The following is a 24201-nucleotide window of genomic DNA, read 5'->3' as shown; positions in this document are numbered from 1 at the left end:
CTTTACAAAACTTTTGAGAAGACAGAAATAATGCCTTGATCAGACATTGCTTTCCATGCTAAAATTCACTTTGAATAACGATAATCTGCAATTCTGTAAAATGTGTATGTTGTAAAAAACAACAACAATCTAAATGTACTGAAAACAAGATTATTTATAGTAGATAACAATAAAATATGTCAAAATTGCCCTCAGATAATATATGTCAATTATATTTCAATTTAAAATAGTCATTATTATACTTAAGTTGTTTCACTAATGCTAAATATAATATATAAGATATTATATATTATATAATATAAAACATAATTAGATAATGTAAGATAATAGAAGATAATAGAAATAATAAATTAAATTTTATAACAAAATTAATTAATTTATTTAAATCCAACCTCTCTCTGTATATATGTGGCTATTCATTGTGTTGCTTTTCCATTCTAAACGATTAGACCCCTGTTGTACAAGCTGGACGAGACAGTAATCGCCCTCAAAGGGGATTTCAATGTCTTAGTGTCCTAATGGGAGCAGCTAATTCTCTTTTATGTTGTATGGTTGTAATGACTCCAGCACATAGCTACAGTGGATGAGCAATGGCTGCAGCGAATCAAATTTAATTAGTTTAATTCAGGGATTCCGACCCTCCCTGATAATAAACACTGCCAATGAGAAACATATGTGTTCATTAATCTCAGACAGACTGTACCTTAGACAACAGATAGGCTGTGTTCACATGCTCCGGTAAATATCACATTAGCCACGCGGTTCTTGACAGTTGCTAACCGTCTCGGCAAAGCAATTAAAAAATGTTACCATTAGCAACGGCTGCGTCTGACAGAGCTGTGTGCGGCTGAGGATGTTGGTGGTGTTAGCGACAGACCCCTGAGATGCTATTCAGAGCAGGACAGGCGAGCAGCTCTGTGTTCTTGATGAAGGCTGGATGTGGTTTCTAATAAATCTACTTGTTTCACTGCTGCACAGCAAACAGATGAAATCCAAAACCCAGTAGCATTGTAATGTTTAACAGTTTATTGAAACATTCAGGTTATGCTTGAGAAGATATTAAAAACTACACCCAGAGGAAAGAAAAATCACTTTAATATCTCAGTTGTTTCTCCTAGACAACAGAAGAAGTCAAGTCAAGTCACAAAATGTATTTATACATAATACATTATGTCAAAGCAACTGAACAACATTCATTAGGAAAACAGTGTGTCAATAATGCATAATGACAGTTCATCATTGAATTCAGTGTCAGCTCTTTTCATTTTAAATAGTGTCTGTGCATTTACTTGCAATCAAGTCAACGATATCGCTGTAGATGAAGTGACCCCAAATAAGCAAGCCAGAGGCGACAGCGGCAAGGAACCAAAACTCCATCGGTGACAGAATGGAGAAAAAAAAAACCTTGGGAGAAACCAGGCTCAGTTGGGGGCCAGTTCTCCTCTGACCAGACGAAACCAGTCGTTCAATTTCAGGCTGTAGCAAAGATTGTGCAGAAGAATCATCTGTTTCCTGTGGTCTTGTCCTGGTGCTCCTCTGAGACAAGGTCTTTACAGGGGATCTGTATCTGGGGCTCTAGTTGTCCTGGTCTCCGCTGTCTTTCAGGGCAGTAGAGGTCCTTTCTAGGTGCTGATCCACCATCTGGTCTGGATACGTACTGGATCCGGGTGACTGCAGTGACCCTCTGATCTGGACACAGACTGGATCTGGTGGCTACAGTGACCTCGGAACAAGAGAGAAACAGACAAATATTAGCGTAGATGCCATTCTTCTAATGATGTACAGTAGCAAGTACATATAGGGTGTTATGTGAAGTGTTTCCGGTTCCAGTTTACCCAATTAATGCAGCCTAAAAATCCTTTAACGGATTTGGATATTAGAAGCACATTAGTATGTTATGTGTAAGCCAGGTTAAAGAGATGGGTCTTTAATCTAGATTTAAACTGCAAGAGTGTGTCTGCCTCCCGAACAGTGTTAGGTTCCAGAGTTTAGGCTCCAAATAGGTTGCTTTGTAACTATTTGTATTACAATTCAAATCGTATACAATACAACGATTGCTATACAAATAAACTTGAAAAAACTTGAAATAGGAAAAGGATCTGCCACCCGCAGTTGATTTTGATATTCTAGGTATTATCAAATTGCCTGAGTTTTGAGAACGTAGCGGACGTAGAGGAGTATAATGTAAAAGGAGTTTATTCAAATACTGAGATGCTAAACCATTCAGGGCTTTATAAGTAATAAGCAATATTTTATAATCTATACGATGTTTGATAGGGAGCCAGTGCAGCGTTGACTGGACCGGGCTAATATGGTCATACTTCCTGGTTCTAGTAAGAACTCTTGCTGCTGCATTTTGGACTAGCTGTAGTTTGTTTACTAAGCGTGCAGAACAACCACCCAATAAAGCATTAAACCAGCAGCCATGCTTAAAAACATACCTAACCACGATGCTGGGTTTTACAACAGCTTCTTTTTAATGATGTTTTCACCTTATAAAATAAAATAAATGCAGTAATGTCACCTGTTTCTTTTAAATTTCGGAAGTTTTCTGAATATGAAAGTCAAGATTTCAATGAGCACAAACATTTCTGATCAAAATACTCCAGGACCAAATGAGAAATGCACATTTAATACATGCAGTGCTAGTTTGTGTTATACTTTAAATATGATCTTATTAGCAATCATATGTATCATTGCATAAAGTTTGAATTAGCACTGTAACCTGTGTTTTTAAGTCATTAATAGCATCTAAATTTAAGCATTTGAAATACTGTATGAACAACTTTTTTGGGGTGTTGTTTTTATGTCTATATACACATGAAACATATTTTTCATGTGTATATATTTTTCTCATGAAACATATATCACAGTTGAGTCTGCTGAGCCATAAAAGAGCAATATTTTTCCTTGAAGGACCTAATGAAACCCTATGTGGCAAAATCAAAATGTTTAAAAAAAACTTATATTTCCTGCAGCTACTGGAAACTTTTGAATGTACAAGTATTAAGCATTAATACTTGAATTGCTCTGTCGACTAGTTGTCCAGTGACAATACTAAAACATATACACATTTTAAGGTCCGATTCTCACCATTAACAAAATATGTCTTTTCCCTCAATAAACTCATAATTTGCTGCTTTTTAATAAGTTAGCAAGGAAGTTGTTAAGTTTTGGTATGGGGTAAAATATGGCCGTTGAGAATAATTGTTTTATAAGCACTAATAAACAGCCAATATTTTAAAAATGGGCAATTTCCACTACTACAGTATTTCAAATGGCTTTGCCTGCCATGTTTGATGTTTTAAAGGTAACCTGTTTACTACACATGTGAAAGCACAGCAGTGATGCACATCTGTCACAGTTCACAGAGTACACAGGGTTCACAGTGTATGGCCGTGTGTGCTTTGGAAGTAATACGCATTGTAAACTAACAGATGGAACCTAAAAATGGCCACTATTATCTTTCCATATGAAGACTCTCTGAAAAACAGCACAGGATATTTTCAGTCCACTCAATCACACAGCATCCGTTTGTGACCAGCAGCAACCTATCTCTATTCCTGAAGCAGTTCCCCAGCTCCAGTTTCCCCTTCCATTCACTTGTTTTCACTTCTTTGTGTTTTCATTATGAACCCGCTTTATGCGGCAAGGCGAAGACTTAATATATAGTGGTCTCCTTCAAAGCACTCCACCTGAAAGGACATCATTCATGGCACTGAATTAGCATTAGCGAGAGAGCTCGTGTGATTATGCCCATGCAAACAGAGGAGGTAATGGAGCTCTTCAGTGCTGCACAAATCATTCGCCAGAACCGAGTTGGACGCAAGAAAACATACTTAGCGTGTGATGGATTCATCGATGGAAAACTTAATGCAGAAATGACCAATAGTGATGTCAGCTTTATTAGCCTGAAACATTTGCAGATGTTTTTGCCTTCTGGGCATGAAGACACGCTGGCATTAAACGCTTCAATCACTGCTGAGCTTCTGGTTTGATATTTTTAGCATCAGAACAAACAAAATCAGCATGCATCAACTGCACAAGTCAGATCATTTGTAGCCAAACAAGAACAAAAGAGGGTTATTCATGCATTCATTACCAGCAGGGTAGATAGCTGCAATGGACTTTCCCAAACACAAAACACTCAAAACACTGCTTCCAATGTAATTTCTGATCGATTTATTGTATAAAACTCCCATACTGGTCTAGGAACAACCTATCTTCCAGAGATGCTGGTAGAATATAAATCAAAAGAGCTTTCAGATCACCAGGATCAAACCAGTTAAAATAAGGGTTCACTCAAAACATGCCAAGATGACATTAAGCTATTATGCTAGTTGCATAAACTGCTTAGACTAGTCTTAAAATAGATTGATCTATATATTTATTTCTTCAGTAGTGGTCAAAATTTTCTTACATTTGAGATGTTTATTCACCAGGTATCTGCTATTTTGTAGAGGTGGCCAAGATGACCATTTTCACCTGAGATTCAGAGCCAAATTGCAGGGGGTCAAAATAACTTCAGAAAGATGGCAGCATCGTTATGTTATTTTCACCCAGAGATTGGTAGTTTAGTCAAATCTGTTGACTTTAGTCATCTTTGCTGCATTATGTGCCAGTCGTGACAGCTTAAGAATTGGAAAAAAGCGTTTTCGAGTTTGCATGTCTGTTATTCAAGAAGTATTACAGATATCAATTTTTACTTTTGGCAGCATCATTTTTAAGGCTCTATGTGGTGCAGGTCCAGAAATATTGGGATCGAAATATTGTTCCAGGATTAAATTATTAATTTGTACACATTTTCAGTGGTCAAAAACCAAATATGGGTCACTTTACATCCAGCTGATACCTTTCCCTTTTAAAGAAGAAGGTCTGCAGAACAAATAATGTTGAAACTAGGATTGTATCCTGTTTCTCTCTATCAGAACAATTGCATTGAACATACCTGTCTGAGTTCAATTAATATTCTTTTTTCCAAAGTGTGCACGTCTGTAACTGTAAAAAAGAAAAGCTCTATCTCAATAGACTTTTAAGTTGTAATCTAATTTTTTAAGGTCCTTTATGTTTCGGTCTCAGAGATATGGGGAGCCCAATGTGACTTGTTTGAAAACCAAATGTTAGACACTTTGCATACAGCTGATACTTTTTGCATATAAAGAAAAATGTATGAAGAACAAATCACACAGAAATGCATCTTGCTTCCCTCTAACAAGTAAACTGACGGTACACAACTTAAAGCTGCAGTCCGTAACTTTTGGTGCTCTAGTGGTTAATAAACAGAACTGCATGCGTCTTTTGGAAGAATACGCTAGAGCTACTTCTTTCTGTTAATGTCTATGGCGAATCATGCATTTATTGGGCTACTCCGCAGCGGTTCCTACCAGTCTAACATAGTCTAGGATATTTACACTTATTATAGGTGTACCACAGTGATTCTGGATAAGCCAAACACACGTTAAGTGTCTATTAAGTTATTAAAATAGTTAATAATTGATATACTACTTTATATATAGCTACATGAAACTATCTATTTTTTGTTTTTTGTTTTCTGGACATGAAAGTTGAAAGCATGAAAGTCAGCATGCTTTGCTCTGATGGACTAAAAAACAAGCAAAGAAATAAATCAAAGTGGAATCAAGCAGTAAACACTGTTTTTCATGGCTAGACGGGTATCTTGATTATATAGTGAATTCAAAATGCAAAGGTTTCACACCCATCTGATCATTTCTTGTCAGCACGCTTGTTCATACTCAAAGTGCAACTTGGACATGAAATTGAAAAGCTGTTATCCAAATCAGAAAGCAGAATAACAGAAAAATAACAGAATAGAAAAAAGAAATATGTGCTGGATGAACAGCGCTACACAACAAGATATAAGAAACAATTGTGGTCCAGTTTATCTCTGCTGTACAGACTCTGTGGCAGATGGGAGGACGTGCAGGGAACAGACAGGGAGGGGACAGCGATGCATTCGAGACGCATCCCAGCGTGTGCTGCGATACACAAAAATCACACAGCAGGTCGACTCATTCCGGGTCTGTCGTGTCTGTTGTGATTAACATGCACTCTTGTCAGTCTGTCCTTCCTCTCCCACTGATCTGGCCACGCACATGTTTACCTCTGTCCCCCTTCTGTCCTTTATGTGACAGCCCAGGAATCAGAGGCTAGACTGCAGAGTCATTCATCTGTCCAAAAATTGCTCAGATGGATATAAAGTGGGACTTTTAAGAGTGTTTGAGCATGGTTTACAGGAGGTCGCTCAAGGCTTCCTGCGGTCTCGTCTATTGCTGACTGTCTGGAACAGAAGAGGCCAAGCGTCTGTGCAGTTCTGGCTTGCTCTGCTCTGTAATAATCAGAGGTTAAGATGAATGAAATTTCGTCATAATTAAATGTGATTATGAATATAACCGATTGGAACATTTTGATTTGGAACTTGGAAATGAATGTGTCAAGAGCAGTTTTAAGATTCACACCACTGATGATTCAACTTCAGTAGTAAATTACAAATTGGGTTTGTTTTAAAATTTCCCTTCTGTCTATTTACAGTGGATAGCTGTGCATATGCATTTGTCATTGCCACGAAGCAATTCGCCCTTTTCACAAAAATGCTTAATTGCTCACTTTGCATATTCCCAGGTCAGACATCTGCCACGTGTCCATCGTGTTCCTCAAGATGTGCTCCAGTAGGCTAATGGCAGCAGCATACCCCCTTAAACCCTATAACTAGACAAAAAGCCTCAGTACTCAGAGACTCAGATATGAGAGCAGTGATGAACAACACTGTAAACAGAAGCAATGGATCTTAAACAGCCTGCTGCACTTTAAATAAAATCCCATAAAATGAAACAAGAAAGTGTTTCATTCATCTGCCTTTGCATAAGCACTCTGTTTGTGTTTGGTATTGTTTTATGTTTGTCTTTCCATCTGCTTGCTTGAAACCAGTGGCTATGAAAAATAAAAATACAAAAAATACAAAAAAATGGATTCCACCCAATTCCTTTTCTCCAAGGTCATTTAATGAATTGATTAAGAACCAAACAGTTGCTGAACAAAAACTGCTGGGGTGAGACACAGAATAACTGCTTATTTAACAAAGACCAAAACTAAAAAATATGTTTTTGCTGTGACTATCCGTGTGTTTCTCCTCTACTGCTCTATCAACCACCTGCTTCATACCTGCAGCACTCACACAAACAACACTGATGACATGAATGCATTAAATGCCTCTTAGCACATATTATTGCAAATATTACTGCATGAGCACTTGGAAACATATGCAATAAAAAAAAGAAAAAGGATTTATCCATTGAAAGGGGTAACGTTATTATTGCTAACATAGCAGACTTGTCGGAAAATACATTGACATGATCAGTATTAAAGACAAAATAAAATAATCACTTAAAAATCTGATGTTTAAGTGAATAAAATAGCCTTGAGAGCCTTACAAACTGAAGATCCACATCTATTGAATTTGTTCTCTCTCCCCGGTCTTGGGTGTGTGTAGGTCAGGGCTAATCAATTAGTTTTATTTGAGGGTCAGATTATTGAATTGAATATTTTAACTGCTGCATATTCAGCAGTAAAATCAACTAATATTACAACTAATATTGTCAGTCGATTAAAAAACTAATTTATTTATCAAAAAATTAATTTATCTATTTTTATCAACTAATTTTTTTTTTTTTCTGTAATCATGATTAAATGCATATTAATATATTGTCATAATTTCATATTGAACCTCCAAATTAATGCAGAAACAATGCATATTTTAAAAAGTGTTTAGTGGCATCTCTTTACTTTATTATTAACAAAGGCCAGTATTTTTTGATAACAATATTGCTACTGATGTCTTGATTAATTGTATTTTCATCTCAGTTTTTGTCATTTATTATAGCCATTCAACATTACAGTATATGTTTAACATTTACTAGGCTTTGAAAAATATAACTTTTAATTTAAGTGAACTTAAAACTATGAATTGTATTTAATAGTTTTGGCAGAATTGTGTTTTTTGTTTTGTTTTTTTGTCAGCGTACAGCCGATCGCACATTCTTTCAAACTATACACCCTGTGATAGTCATCTTCGGCCAGTGTCTGCGCTCTTTCTCAACAGAAGTTATAACCGATAACACACATTTAAACTAGGGTTGTGTATCTCCTCCTCACACAAGCCTTGTCAAGCTGCCATCTAACGATGTTGCGATCTCTGGTAGGTTGTTATTGGTGCATCTCTTCCTTTTAATTTTGAATTTGTGAAACAACGACCCGGGCCAGTGAGGCCACCTTGTGGACAGACGAATTAGTGCAAAAACAATTCAAGGTGTATGTGTGACCTGCGTGTACACTTCACTCGGGCCGTTTGTGTTATTTTACTTTTATAAGTATAAAACATTGTCATTTACAATGCACAGCATGGTTTTTAATCATATTGTTAGAAGGGGGCAACCCTCAGATAGCCCCCGGGATTTCCGCCAGAGATATTCACAACTAAAAGGAGTGAAACCTTTAATTATGATCAAATGTGCCGCATTAGCCTTTTAACAAAGAAAGCATTATATTCTCAGATGTCCTGGTGATTGATGGACATCTCTTCTGGGATTAGGATGGGGCTGAAGCTCACACACCCGGTCGATCAGCAGCAGTAACTCAGCAGTTTGCTGTGAGATCAGCAGGTAATGAGTAATGCTAATGAAACACAGCCGGCCCCTCAGGCTCCGGTCAGCACATTTAGAAGTGTGCTTGGTGTGTTCATTACTAACACTATCACTATCACAGAAACGCTGTCTGTGCATCCCACAGTGACAGTAAATTAACAACTTGAGTGATGCCGTGTCTCAGAGCTGAATGCATGTTTCTCTCTGTTTTGCTGGTTGAGTTTCTTGCAGCTGGAGGTGTCTGACTCTGAAGTGATGTTGTACTCTTGTCCAAGCCTCTGGAGTGCACATACATCGGCTCACTGATGCTTCAGTCACGACTCCTCTGACTCAAGAAGACGCCTGACTCTCCCATGATGCCCAGGGGCTTTAAAGGCTACGCTACAATAACAGACACAAGAGAGATGTCATCTAGACAAGTGGTACTCAAACTTTATAGGCTTCTACATTAATCAGACCATTCAAGTACCACCAAGTCACAACGTTTCCTGTATTTGTATTTCAGAAGTTTTAGATTGTGCCGAAAGCACCAACATGTTAGATCTGGGATATTAGATTTGATGTCAGATCCTGTCAGAAAATAACGTTTTTGTCTGGTACCAAAAACTTGTTAAACACCAATCCATGTCTGGTACCCAAAATAATCTTTAATGCATTTTTGTATAGCATCCAAAACTGTATTAGAAATCTTTTATCAGCCCAAGAAGAAAGTGGGGCAGAAAGAAGGAGGATAGAGTCTGAGCACTGAAACAGAAGCAACAATGAATGTATTTTGTTTACATGTAATTAGTTACTCTCCAACACACACACACACACACACTCACACACGTTTGTTTTTGTGAAAAGTGGGTTCATCCCATAAGCGTAATGGTTTTTATACTGTACAAACTGTATATTCTATGGCCCTTCACCAACCCTACCTCTAACCCTAACCCTCACAGGAAACTTTGTGCATTTTTACTTTCTCAAAAAAAAACTCATTGTGTATGATTTATAAGCGTTTTGAAAAATGGGCACATGGGTTATGTCCTCATAAGTCACCCTCTCCTTGTAATACCTGTGTCATACCCATGTCATTATACAGAGTTGTGTCCTGATATGTCACAAAAACAAGAGCACACACACACACACACACACACACACACACACACAGAAGAGAACAACTGATCTGTTTGAATGCAAGGTTTAAAGGGTTAATTCAAAATTCTAAATTCAAATGATGTCATCAATTACTCGCTCCAAACCTGAATTTCAATCTTTGGAACACAAATTTTTTATGTTCACTCCTCATTTTATATCATCCATTAAAAGTCCATGCAACCAAAGTGTAATGCATCATAAATGCATCATACGAAAGGACATCATAAAAGTAGTCCATATGAATCAAACATGTGAATATGTCTACAAACAACGTACAGATACACGATGGGAGAGATCTTTCAATTACTCCAACATTTCAACCACAACCTAATGCAAACTATTGTTTGTGATAACAGTTACATTATATGGTGAATATTTCTATTTTTTTTATATATAAAATGTTAACAATACTTACCTTGCTGAGGCTAATTTGGTAGCATTTTACGCATTCTAATGACACACAAATAATATTCTCACGCAAAATCGCAGTGTGATAGACTGGAAATTACACACAAGCAATAATTCCCTTGATTTTTTCTTTGTTTTCTTCACACATCATGTCTTATTCATCATAGTCTTCCAAATAAGTGTTCATTTAAAAAAAAAAAAAAAAAAAAGAATGTTTGCAATAGAAATAATTTAATCTGTTTTCTAAACAAACCCAACAATCATATAATGACTTCAGATTCAGCAACCTCAGACATGTTTAGCGCTGAATGCAAACGATAAGAGTGAGCGAGATTAACGTATTTATTGTATTTATCATAGAGACGTGAATCTTAATATTGTATGGCTTTATTAAAATGAGGTGTGCTGTTATCTTCTCTGCAATCAGACTTATAATGTTTACCTGGCTGACGATATAATTGCGTTGACTTTGAGGGAAGGAAAGAGCTGGTGAACCAGTAGAGTTTTGCAAAGACAAGAAGCTCTTCAGAAAATGTAAACTCATATCTGTTGCCATCCATTTATTAGACACATATGTCTTTGCTGCAGATGTCTGGAGGTATTTGGAGATTGTCTGAATCATTGCCTGTGGTTATGCTTTGAGATACAGTGAGACTGATTCCTTATGGCATGTGAGTAATTCCCACTGGCCAGAAACCCTGTCAAAAGCGTCCCCATGCGTTCTGTAGGAGATCGAGGGTCTTGACCGAGAGGCAGAAGTTATGTTAACCTTTATGTAGTTATATTTTATAACGTTTACTCCAGTTGCTCTTATATAAGTAGTCTACATGTGCACATACCATGTAGTGGATTGTTACGTTAAAGTTTTTAAATAAACGTGACCGCAGAGAATATTTGCTTTAGTATTTATCTCTGAACGGTCATTGATCAAACCATTTCCCAGGTGTAGGACTGTCTATGTGCTTTATATGGACAGCTTGCCAAACTAAACTCCTGGGGTTTAATTGAGAAAATGAAATGAATTACTGGGGGGAATCTTACCAGTCCAGCATATTCTAATGAGTCTCACATCAGTGATAATGTAGATTCCCAACAGGACCCGAAACCCTTCGGAGACCCACGGATGTCTACTTCACTGCCTCTGCAGGCCTCAATTCCCCTTAACACTGACATGCTTTCTTCAAATAAAGAACTCATCTGTATCTGTAACACTGTGCCATGTAAGAGAAACACAGCTTTAAAATGCTGCGTTGAGACTGTTGTGTATAAGGACACGTCCACAATGTGGCTGTCAGCCCTAAATACGGCTACACTTCCGCACTCTTACTGAACTCATAACCGTACATTTTCAGGACAACTGCATGTCCGATGAAGCCCTGCTGTACGTGAAGAATCACACCGATCCATTGGCAGGTGGTGCAAACACCATCCACTGAGGCATCACACATCAATTAGGTGACTTTCTTCTGCGGCCATTTGTCTGAACAAGCAGAGACCATTTCAAATACTAGAGCACCTTCCACAAGGTGTTTTAATACTTCTAAATGAACTTGCTTCAGTCAGTGTGATGTACACTAAATCCAGTTCACTCTTCTTTGAGTTCAATGCTGGCTTTTATAGATGTGCAGATGTGGCCTGCTCTACATCTAGGGTTTATTTGGAGGCCAAATAATGGTTTGCCTTGGGAAGGCATCATGATTCTTGTCCAGTCTTACTGTATGCTGGGGGCAAGATGATTGAGACATTTCCACTCAATACAGGGCTGGAGTGGGACTCATTTTCAGCCCTGGAGTTTCATGCCTTAGACCGGCCCACTGTTGTTCAAGACTGACTATATTAATGTGATGTTTACGGTTGCCAAGCAAATAATCAGCATGCATTAACATACTGCAGAATGTGCAGTTACGGTGCATTTATCTGCATTTTATAAGCGGCTCATTGTCTTTTTTTCTGTTATAAATATTTATGTGTACACCAACTGCTATTCTGTTTTGAATAAAATAAATAAATAAATAAAATCCATTATGCATCAAGTTTAGATTTTTGTAATATTTCTGCATGGTTGAAAATGAACCCTTAAAGAAGCCGCCCACGTCCATCGCTGAAATCAGTCCACAGACAGACCTGCTGATTCATCGTTTGTCAGGTTATGAGAGGACATGGGAACATGAAATCAAACTTTTCCCTTTTCCAATTCCTTTCATCTTCACATATTTTCTATACTCTCTTCTTTGCTCCTTTTTCCTTTTCAATCCTCTTCTGCAATCTGACATTGTATTTCACTTCAGCAATTAATCAGACTGCACTTCGCTGGTATACGACAGATCAGGCTTCACTTCAGTGCAAAAGAGAGCAGCAGAAGCACTTTAACGAGTCTACTTAAAGCAAGACATACAGCTCTCAACTAATTCTGTATGATTATAGTAAAGCTCTTGATATCAGTGACCATGCGATGCTTCTTAAAGGTGATGATATAGGCTAAATAACCTGTTTTATAACCGTTCAGTGTTTCAGTGCCATGTCAAAACTCTCTTCAGTTTTAAAAGGGGATAGTTCACCTTTATACAAATTTGGACCAACATATAAGGTGAATAATAATAATAATAATAATAAAAAAAAAAGTTTAGTTGATCCTAACAAGTGCTCATCGTCACAGTCGTAAACACGACAGATTTCCTGGTGGACCTCCCTCAAAACACAATTGGGTGGGTTTTGTTGCAAAAAAACTGGCAACCCTTCTGTCAGTGTTAAATGTTTTGAAAGATATCCCAGCGATATTGTCTCATGCACTATAACTAAACCTTTAAACTGATGGCAGAAGGCTAACGACTGAGGCTAGTCTGTGTCGTCGTTAGCATTAGCTTCAGTGTGGACGTCCCTATTCTCATAGAATTTATCATCATAATTCTCACTCTCGGAGTGAACGGGACTTAACTTAAACTAAATCTGTGCGAAAGACAGATAAAGGTGAGAGTAAGAATGCCACTGGAGACGGTATGTGGATGAGAGAGTGCAGTGCCGGGGTTGAAGAGTGTTGGAGAAGCGGTGAAAACCCATTAAAAATTCATGATGCAGGAAAACTTCAAATGTCATGATGGGTGGGCTGTTCATAAACATATCAATAAAGGAGCCACAATGGCATTCTCCCTTACACGCTTATTCATTAACATTTCAAAAGGCTCTGAGTGCTCATAAAAACGCTAGGTTTAACTCTGAAACCACAGCAGACACACAAGTACTTCACGGTTTAAACACAAGACACTTTAAGAACAAGAATCACCAATGCTAATTAGTGTTAAAAACAGATGTATTACATCTTATGCATTGAAATTCTTGATCAGGCAGATTTAAGAAACAACACACAAGTGGTAATTCTGAGTGAATCAATAGTGCCCTCTACAGGCCAATGGTAAATAATGCAAATACATCCCAAAACCCTATCACATTACACCATGGTCAATGTTAAAAACAGGGTATTTTTGAATCATTTGTTGGTGTAAATGAACAAAGTATAGCTGTAAAAATAAATCAAACGAGGAACACAGAAATGTACCATGTATGAGTACACTAGTATGTCTTGCGTAAAATGAACCCACAAATAAACCAAACGATGGTCACAGTTTAGTTTTAATTCATTGTGCATGTACATGTATTAATTGAAATACCTTTTTAATATATCTTTACAGCTGTTTTGTACCGGATAATTGCATCACTTAACCTGTAGTCATTCTGTTTGCACCTTAAAAAACAGTATAGTGTAATACTATAATTACAATTAAAACACATTTCTGATGTCAGGAAGACGAGATATACAATAGAATCTACAGCATGTCTCTATACAGTGCACAGGCCCTCTGGTGCCAGACAAAATAAAGTGGACCGTAAAACCAGCAGTGATGTGAAAAAGTACCATTCAATAATGCACCAGGATTTTTACAATGACTCCATGATGTAACATCAACCATTTTCTATTAAATTGTTCAATGTACAGTGCACTATATCATAATTTACAGCTGAATCTCACGAAAGCTGTCAAGTGCATATTTCATCCCAAAACAAAAAGTTTTGCTTAAGGAAAATTAAGCTTTAGGATCAATTAGAATGTTTGGCATTGTGAAAAAAAAAAAAGAAAAAAAAATGCATTCTCATTATGGTAATATGTGAAAGACAGTTTTTTTTTTCATATATATATTGCTTTTAAATACAAAAAAAAAAAAATTACAGTATTTTACTGTAATAAAATATAAAATCTATTACAGTAACAAGAATTACAGTTGACAACAATGCACATGAGAAAAAGCACACACAGAAAAAAACAAAAAATACAACAACTCAAAAAGTAAGATGGTCAACACTATATTAAGAATAATTTAGGGGAAAAATGTGCTTAAATTATGCAAATAATATCTAGTAATATCTAAAAATAGAATCTAGTGAATTCTTATGATTTTTGGGTAAAATATGGTGTGTTCTTGTGGGATTCACAAATATCTAAAGTGAAGTGCTATGTTGTTAAAAAATATGATTCATATTAAAGCTGGTGTTTTATCTGTGTGGAAAAGTCAAAGTATGGTACATTTCAGTAAAATGCAAATAAAGAGAAAGTGAGACCGCGTGCCGACGTCCTGAGAATTACAAAGATGTGCTTTCAGATCCACACACCAGTCAGTGTGTGTTCAGCGTGAGAAACAGTGTTACATGACTTTCTTCTGTATTACTCGAAGGTCAGGCTAATAAAAAAATCATTTAACAGTGTAAAGGCATAAGAAGACAGCAAATATCATCACTCCCTCACTCTCGCTCAACACTAAAACAGTTTATCTCCAGTGTCATAATTTCCATAAAAGTATTATTGTTGGGTACACAAGCACATTCTTGATCACAGAAACGTGTGTACCATAAAGATGATTAAAACACCCCAGTCCACGATGTGGGAATCATGGGAACTCTACAGTGCACTGGACCTCAAACCCGCTCCCCAGACGTACCAGCATCCCACACACACCCGCATCACTTCCTCCTCCTCCACTTGAGTGCAGAGCACTCAGCGGCTGGTCCGACACTCGTCAGTACAGGCTGGAGGATCATGGGAAACTGGATGCTGGAGTGAGATGGAGGCTTCTAGATGCAGCTTTTATCCATCTGGGGCTTCCTCTTTAGAGACGCCGATTATGGCCGATGAAACCTTCAAAAGGAATAGAAAGAAGACGTGACATTTTTGTTAATACAGTCCAGGTGATGGCTAAAGAAAATGATCACGTTTATAAGCTCATCATATTCCAATTACTGCCTTAACTCGAGAAACAAAAAAAACTAAACAAAACAACAACAAAAAAAAGGTTGCCAACTTTCATTATTATTCTACAACCACCTCTCCATTTCTGTATTTATCACTTGGCTTTTAAGGAACATTATTTTAATGAATGGCTTTTACTGAACACACATATACATACATACATACACACACACACATACATAAATTTATACACACACTACAATTCAAACCTTTGAGTTCACTATTTTCTTTTTTTGTTGTTGAAACGTTTATTCAGCAAGGACAAATTAAATTGATCAAAAGTGACCTTAAATATCAAATCATCCTTTTATAGGTAAGATTATGGAAAACATAGTCTTTAAACTACTTAAACTCAAAAGGATACCAGAACAATTTCCAATCTGGTTTCAGACTGCATCACAGCACAGAGACAGCGCCCATGAAGATAAATAAAAAAGATATTCGCTTGAATTCTGATTCTGGCAACGTATCAGTGCTGGCACTACTAGATCTCAGTGCTGCGTTTGACACTGTCGATCATAACATACTACTAGAGAGACTGGAAAACTGGGTCGGCCTTTCTGGGATGGTACTCAAATGGTTCAGATCATACTTAGAAGGGAGAGGCTATTATGTGAGTCTAGGAGAGCATATGTCTAAGTGGACGTCCATGACATGCGGAGTCCCACAAGGCTCGATCCTAGAACCACTCTTGTTTAGCCTGTATATGCTCCCACAAAGTCAAATAATGAGTAATAACCAAATTGAGGAATTGTGATTCTGGAGACAGACCTTAATTTCAGTAGTCATGTCAAAGCAGCAACTAAATCAGCATACTATCATTTAAAAATCATTGCAAGAATTACATGTTTTGTTTCCAGTCAAGACTTGGAGAAACTTGTTCATGCCTTTATCACCAGCAGGGTGGACTATTGTAATGGGCTCCTCACCAGCCTTCCGAAAAAGACCATTAGACAGCTGCAGCTCATCCAGAACGCTGCTGCCAGGATTCTGACTAGAACCAGAGCATATCACACCAGTCCGCAGGTCCTAACACTGGCTTCCAGTTACATTTAGGATTGATTTTAAAGTACTTTTACTCGTATATAAGTCACTCAATGACCTAGGACTGAAATACACTTCAGATATGCTCACTGAATATAAACCCAATAAACAACTCAGATAATTAGTATAGAGTCAGTTTTACACTTTTTAGCTATGATGGATTATTCCGATGACAATCTTTCACACTTTTCTTGACCTTGACAGTGTATTTTACTTGGAAGTCTATGGGACAGTCACAAGCATCCCGGTTTTCATCTAAAATATCTTAAATTGTGTTCCAGAGACGAACAAAGCATTTACAGGTTTGGAACAACATGAGGGTAAGTGATTAATGACAAAGTTTTCATTTTGGGGTGGATTAACCCTTTAAATCCAGACTCAAAACTCATTTGTTTGGCTGTGCATTTAGTGAATGAGTACCGTGCTCATGTCCGAACGGATTGCACTGTATTTTATGTATAATAATTTTCTGTTCTTAACTGCTTTAAATCATTTTAAATTATTTGAAAAGTTTTTAAATTCCTTTTTTTTATTCTTGTGATTATTTTACTTCCTTTTATGTAAAGCACTTTGAATTACCATTGTGTATGAATTGTGCAATAAAAGAGTTGTATTTTACATAAATGCTGTTCTTTTAGATTTTGTATTTATTTGAATATATATTTTTGAGCAGCAAATCAATATATTAGACTGATTTCTGAAGGATCATGTGACACTGAAGACTGCAGCAATGATGCTGAAAATACAGCTTTGATCACAGAAATAAATGGCACTTTACAATATATTCAAACTTTTGATTGACTTTTGATATATATGTATGGATGTATATTGACTGGTCATCACAGTCTTGCGGTTGTATTAACTTATTCCAGTCAAGAAAGTGTTAAAAGTGTCTCACCTGGTGTATATCCTGCTGTCCTCATGTACTTCCATTTCTGAGCTCTTAAAGTCATTCAGCTCTTTTCTTATGGCCGCCTGTAAGAGGACAAAGAAAGAACATCTTAAACACCGGTTGTATAAAACACCTTACAGTACACCTTAATGATGATGTCATTTGGTCAAATCAACTTGAAATTTTGATGCTTTACAGCCAAGACGGTTGAGAAAGTGTCTCTGAGTCTCAATGTGCCTTTTCAAATAAGATTTGCTTGATTTCCTGATTTGCAAATGTTTTTTTTCTAGGCAGCGTACATGAGACGCCATTTAAATGCTGTTATATCGGTGAGCGGTGACAGGGTCAGACCTTGTCAGAAGGTGTGAGTTTGGTCCAGGGTTTGTCAGCGCGCCGGTCGTAGTCTTGAGCGTGAGTGCACTCCACATACTCATGAAAGCGCAGGATCTTTCTGGCCTGCAGCTCAGCCACCGTAGGCCTCTGGGACAGCTGCACACACACACAACAGCAACACTTGCTTTCACGCTCTGCTAGATCAGCACCTACTCGCACCACAAAACTTCACGTCATTTTATTGCAGCTTTTTGTGCACATGTATTTGTCCGTGACAGTTAAGAAGTCAAATGGGTGAGTAGTAAACAAGCATTTATATTTGATGATATTACATTTAGAATTTTGAATCTCTAACGGAAGGGTTTTAAGATTATTATTTCTTTATTATTATTATTTTTTTTTAAGATTTTAAGAAATAACTTGAGTAAAATGAGTAAAAATTTAAAATTCTATATTTCACAATTAACAAAACTTTAAACAGTATGTATTTTTAATAAATAATGATATTTATTAATATTATTAATAACATTTAGAATATTAAGAGTATTTTTTAAAGAAACTTTTTTTTTAACAAGGACATTAAAATTATATATAATAACAATGACAGTACAAACATGCATAATGTTACAAAAGATGTCTTTTCATCAAAGAATCCTAAAACAAAATTCATAACCAAAGCGACAACTATTTTCCTATATTATCAATGTTAAAATGTTTCTTAGGCACCAGACCATCAAGGAAATACATTACATTTTAAAATACATTCAAATATAAAAAAGTGATTTTAAATTGTAATAGTATTTCACTATAGCACTTATTTGACTATGTTTGATTTTACATTCAGACTTGGTGAGCATTGGAGATTGCTTTCAAAAACATAAGAGATAAATCTTACTGTCTCCAAACCAAATTAGACAGAAGTGTATTTGTCTAAAAAAGTAATCCCAAACATTTAAGAGCTTTAGAGGTTTTCATGAGAAACAAATAGTCAGATGATGGATGTGTGCCTTCAAACCTTTCTGGTCAGTCTGCGCTTGATTTCACTTCTTTCTGCGCGTCGATCCGCTTCATCCTTGGCTGAAACAAAAGATCGTGCAGATGTTAAGGAAATCTTTTCTGGAAGCATCACAAACTTGGGACCTACATCAGCTAAGACTGACTACAACACATGGTCCAGAGGACAAGAAGACGACGGATGTAAGACTGACCCAGAAGGATGTTTCTCTGCTCAAGCTCTTGCGCGGTGGGTCTCTGACTCAGCCTCCTATCAGAACATGCAAAACACACACAGTGTGAGTGTGGACAGTACAGAGAGCACGTAAACTCAGAGTGAACACACAGATACACACACAGACACACACACACACACACACACACAGACACACACACACACACAGACAGACAGACAGACACACACACACACACACACACACACAGACACACACACACACACACACACAGACAGACAGACACACACACACACACACACACACACCTATTGAGGGCGCTGCCGATCTTGCTGCGGACAGACTCCCACTGCTCTTTGTTGTCCCAGGTGATGTTCTCCTGGTCCTGAGACTGCTCTTTCTCTTTCTCTTTCTCCTGCTGACGCTCCAGCTTCAGAGCCAGCGTGTCCTTACGCTTCACACGGCTCGCCAGCCCACCTGACAAGATACACACAACCCTCATCAGCGCTTTGCACAAACTTGGTATTGATGCTGTGCGCAAAACAAAGCTGCAACATTCAAGATTTGAGCACATAAAAGGTTAAAGCACTGATAAAAGAAAACTGTTAACAGAGTTTGAGCAAAACACTATGTTCTGAACCAGATGACACTATTAATCGATTGCATTTACTTGTACCTACTGATTAAAAGCTTACTATTATTCAAATAGATGGGGTTTGAAATTTTTTATTTTTTATAAGCAATTTTTGTCCAAGTTTTAACTCCGTATTCACCATGTTTTCAAGTGGAGACCATTACAAAGATATTTTTTTAATGCCCTTATTAATGCAGGAGAGGTACAGTATTCCTCAATAACCCTCACACGGCTGGTCAGAGTTAAAGCATCATACCTGTGGGAACATCCTCCTCATCGTCGTCGTCATCGTCCTCTCTGTAATTGACTGGTCCATCAGAATCGCTCTCTTCGTTCTCCTTGTCGACGCTGTCTCCGTGCCCCGTGTCCTCAGGGATGACGGTGACCCGAGGGTCTCCCACCAGACCCCTCCGGCTGCGCGGCTCCAGCTGAAGAGTGGGCCGAGGGGCGGGGCGCAGCTTCTGCAGCTCTTCTTCAATGTCAAAATCATCATCCTCAGGCCTAGACAGTACACAATCACAGACACACAGTGAATATTCCTTTAATTGTAATACATATATATATTACATCACACCCACTATATTATATTATATATATATATATATCACCTTTGCACGTCCCTGATGTTGGTTATGGTCACATCACATGCAGGTAAACATTTTTAGTGCCCGTTTTATCTTGATTGATTTGATTATTTTTTTTAATGATATAATTATCAGCTTTCCATTAAACTCCCTCCTAACGTTTGGGAAACCTTGATGTAATGTTTAATAGACTTCATGTTGCTAATAACGAAGAATGGAATATATATTTTCTTAATCTTTGTATTTTGATCAATCTGGTACAAGATGATCCTATTTAACTCAATAAAGAGAAAGCTCAAAAGAAATCTGAATGTAATCTGATTATATTTCCTAAAATGTGTAATTTAATGGATTACACAACTAACTCAAATTTTTTGTCATGTCATTTGGAATCAGTAACATATTACACTTAGTAAGTAATCTACCCAGCTCACATAATAAGTGGCATAACAGTAGGCAGGATTTCTTCTTGGGATGCAAGAAGTAGCAATCAGTTATAAATGTAGAAAAGCAGAGAGCACTGAGTTCTGAGATGAACTGATTGGGACACTCACAGTCGCAGAGGTTCGATAGTGACAGGAAGAGAGTTTCGCCTCTCTCCTTGGGCCTCAGCCAGAAAGTCCGGGGGTGACTCAAACAGAAGCGAATGAGCTCGCTTGGATCCCTCCGGGTTGGGCTGGATGGGGCCAGGACTGTTCAAGGCTCTCTGGATGCGTATGTGCAGAGGTAAGGGCGGCTCCGAGGGTGGCTCTGTGGTGGGGCTGGGGGGGTCCACGTGTGGGACCTCAGGCTGGTGGACACGGGGAGGGGATGGAGGTATATGGGTTGGTGGAGGGGAGAGTGCTTCGGAGTTGTCTGATTGGCCAGGGGGCGGGGCCGAAGCTGGGGACGGGACCGGATTGGAGGCGGGGCCTGGGGGCGGAGGCTCAGGCTGATTGGCCGAAGAGTCGTCTGAGTGGCGCTTGGTCACAGGAGTCACCCTCTTTGGGGGAACGGGAGGAGATCGCTTGACTGGGACTGGGACTTGGGAGGGATCCACTGTAGAAATAAACAAAATACAATCAAAATTAACTTCACATAGAAACATGTGACAACAACAAATTAGTTTGTACGAAAGTGCCAAGCTAGGATGCTTAAACATTGATTCGCATGCCTTGATTCAATAAAACTGGGGATTAGATTAGTATGAGATGGGGAGGGATTTAATATAAACTAAGATGATAGATTCTACAGACAATGATGAAGTTTAATGCATTAAGGTCTAAAACATACCACTCTATGCAAGTTCATGAACATGAGCTAGAAATGAGTTCATTCTGAATCATGCCACAAGAGAAGATGTAGGACCTGTTTACACTGAGGACGATAACTGCAGTGATAACTATAACGTTTTAATAATTGTTAATAACTGGGAATTCCACATCACAACTATAACAATGGCAGAGGGGAATAATATCATCTAAATCACTTTCAGAATAGTTTTTTTCTTCAACAGATGGATGATAAAAACACTGACAGCCAATCAGAATCCACCTGACTTTAAAGAGCCAGAACATTTAAACTGGTGTATAGAGTTGTCATTAGTTATCAGTTTTGGTGTGAACGGGCCTTAAACATTCGACTTCAATGGATGTTTTTTTTTTCTATCAGGCCAACTACTGTCATGCCAGAGCAACAGTTTGAAGAGAATCTTTCTGAGGAAGTTAAGTTTAAATGAAATAAATCTAAATTGCCTCCAATTAGTTTCTCAATAGCATGTTACTACACAGACACAAAGAAACAGTGCAAGTATAAGTATGCCCTTGATGAGGCTGGCCAAGCATTCTTTTTTTAAAACTTTTTATGAAATTGTGCACTTGCACAAAGTTTGTTTCTGGTCTAAATGTCACAAATCTTAACCTTAAGTGAAGGCCAGTTCCATGTCAAAAACTCAACGTTAGAAAGTGGATATTGCCACTCATTAACTAGGGTGAAATGCTAGTATAAATGTACATTTTCAGACGTAATTTGGACTGATTCTGAATTTAATATTCATTACTGGTTATCCTGTTAATCCTCAATCATAGTTATCTATAATTATCATATCTTTTGAATAGGATGAACTGAACCCCATTCATCAGTTCTCAGTAATGGCAGTGGTTTGGAGCAGGATCATGGAGATCTTGAGTATGGGTGTGAAAACAAGCATGACTCTGTGATTATTAGAGCAGTAGGACATGCATGCCAGCTGGTGTGGGACGGGGCGGCACCAGGGCTACCTGGGCGGAGCTGAGCGCCCCTCGGGCTGAGGTAGGTGGGCAGGGAGAGATAGACTCCAGACTCTGCCTGCCGTCTCCAGCTCGTCCAGTACTGAGGAGGCGGAGCTTGGTAAGATCTTTGTAACGTTGAAGCTTTGGGGTGGATGAAGGGAAAGGTGTTTATAGCATCTCAAACAACAAATCACACGCACTGTTGGACACTGGTCCAGTCCAACAGGTGACACCTATTAAAACCTCCAAAACGCTTAAAGGGATCGTTCACCCAGAAATAAACAATCTGTCAATTACTCACCCTGTGGTTTAATCCAAGTCTTCCAAAAATATGATCACCTTATGTGGTGAACAGATTTAATTTGGGCTTTTATTTCACCAATAAATGCTGATCAAAACCTCATAAGATATGGTAAATGGAAGCACAAACATTTGGTGCAAAAAACAACGAATTCGTTCTTGCATCAATGACAAAGTGAATAAAAGCCTAATGTATTTAGAAAACTTGGGATTAAGCCATTCATTTGGATTTTATTACAGTGTCCTTATGAAATATTTGAAATATTGAAGGCTGTTTTGGCTGTTAGTGGTGGAAGGGAAATTAGTCAGGTTTCATTAAATCATTAAAATGTTTGAATATATACAAAATTCTCAAGGGTTTGGAAAAACATGAGGGGTTTTTTTTTTTTGAGGGGGGGGGGGGGTCCTCTGTGTAAATTGAACACTGTAAGCAAGATTAAACTCTAAGTAAGAGCATCCAAACATCTCAGTCTGAGACTCAAACAACAGCACGAGTGCAATGAAAGGCAGTGGGATGCATACGATTATTTGCAACTCAGTTGGTTTTATCAGGGGTCCAGAAAGACACACTTCAGCTGCAGTAAAGTCAAACCTACCAAAAATATTTAAAGCTGTTCAAATTAATTGCGCTAGTTTGATGCCAGGTTACTTTCATCCATCATTTGGGTCAAGGTTTAGAATTCTTGACTGAAGGATTTTCTCAAATGTCTATGGACAAAATGAATGGGGAAAAATATAACCCAGGAGGCTAGAAAAGTGGGCGGTCTCTGTTTTGCTCTATTGTACTGATAAAAAAAGTTAAGGACAACAGTACAAGGAGTTCTTATGTCTGTGAGCAGACAGAACATCAGCTGCTGTGTAGGACAAACAGACCCACTTAAGTCCTACAGGAACATCACACACACACACACACACACACACTTTTTCCCATCACTTGCCCAGGTGCAATTACTTTGGCCATTTTGGTATTGATTTGTTGGGAAACGGTACATGTAAAACCCGTCAGACAACAAATACTGTGTAGCTGTCTGTGTTTCCTCAGAAGCGGCTGGAGCCGGAGCCGCTCAGAGACAGGTGTGTGTGTGTGTGTGTGTGTGTGTGGGACACATGAAGCTGCTCAGTGAACAGTGTCCCAGCACAAACAGCACAGAGACATGTCTCAGCCTGTCCATCTCAATGGAGCGCTCATCTGTCTCTCTCACCAACACACCTGATTCACGAAACACACAGGCAATTATCTATTAACTGACTTAATTCTGAGGGAAAGATTAAGAAAAAAAAAAAGGTCTCGTTATCTGTAAAGCTGTGATACCTTTTAATCTATTAGTCTAGTGGTTAGTTCAATGTATAGTTAATTATATCTAATACATAATTTTAAATTGAATCTTAATGTTACCAGTATGTTTTCATTGTATATAAATGAAACATCTGTAAGCATCAATCATCAATCTGACTTACATAGTAATGTTAATGTACA

At 37.9% G+C, this 24201-nt stretch overlaps 1 protein-coding gene across 4 annotated transcripts in view; it reads right to left on the bottom strand.

The window, feature by feature from the left end:
* Positions 1–13813: 13813 nt before the first annotated feature.
* LOC113119145 (phosphatase and actin regulator 4A-like) overlaps positions 13814–24201 on the bottom strand; it is a 45021-nt gene continuing 34633 nt past the window's right edge. For 3 of the 4 annotated variants that reach the window (XM_026288382.1, XM_026288383.1, XM_026288380.1), the window contains 9 exons: positions 22434–22565; positions 20730–21213; positions 19848–20092; positions 19266–19434; positions 18979–19034; positions 18786–18847; positions 17789–17926; positions 17444–17520; positions 13814–15390 (listed from right to left, as the gene is read on the bottom strand). In XM_026288382.1, the coding sequence (XP_026144167.1) occupies positions 15375–15390; positions 17444–17520; positions 17789–17926; positions 18786–18847; positions 18979–19034; positions 19266–19434; positions 19848–20092; positions 20730–21213; positions 22434–22565 (1379 nt within the window). In that variant the 3' untranslated portion in view covers positions 13814–15374. The remainder of the gene's footprint in view (positions 15391–17443; positions 17521–17788; positions 17927–18785; positions 18848–18978; positions 19035–19265; positions 19435–19847; positions 20093–20729; positions 21214–22433; positions 22566–24201) is intronic. The other variant, XM_026288384.1, reaches the window with a different exon arrangement.

The sequence above is a fragment of the Carassius auratus genome, chromosome 19 (assembly GCF_003368295.1).
Source record: "Carassius auratus strain Wakin chromosome 19, ASM336829v1, whole genome shotgun sequence".
Classification (NCBI taxonomy): Eukaryota; Metazoa; Chordata; class Actinopteri; order Cypriniformes; family Cyprinidae; genus Carassius; species Carassius auratus.
The sequence above is the reverse complement of the archived record's forward strand: the minus strand, read 5'-3'. Positions and strand labels throughout refer to the sequence as shown.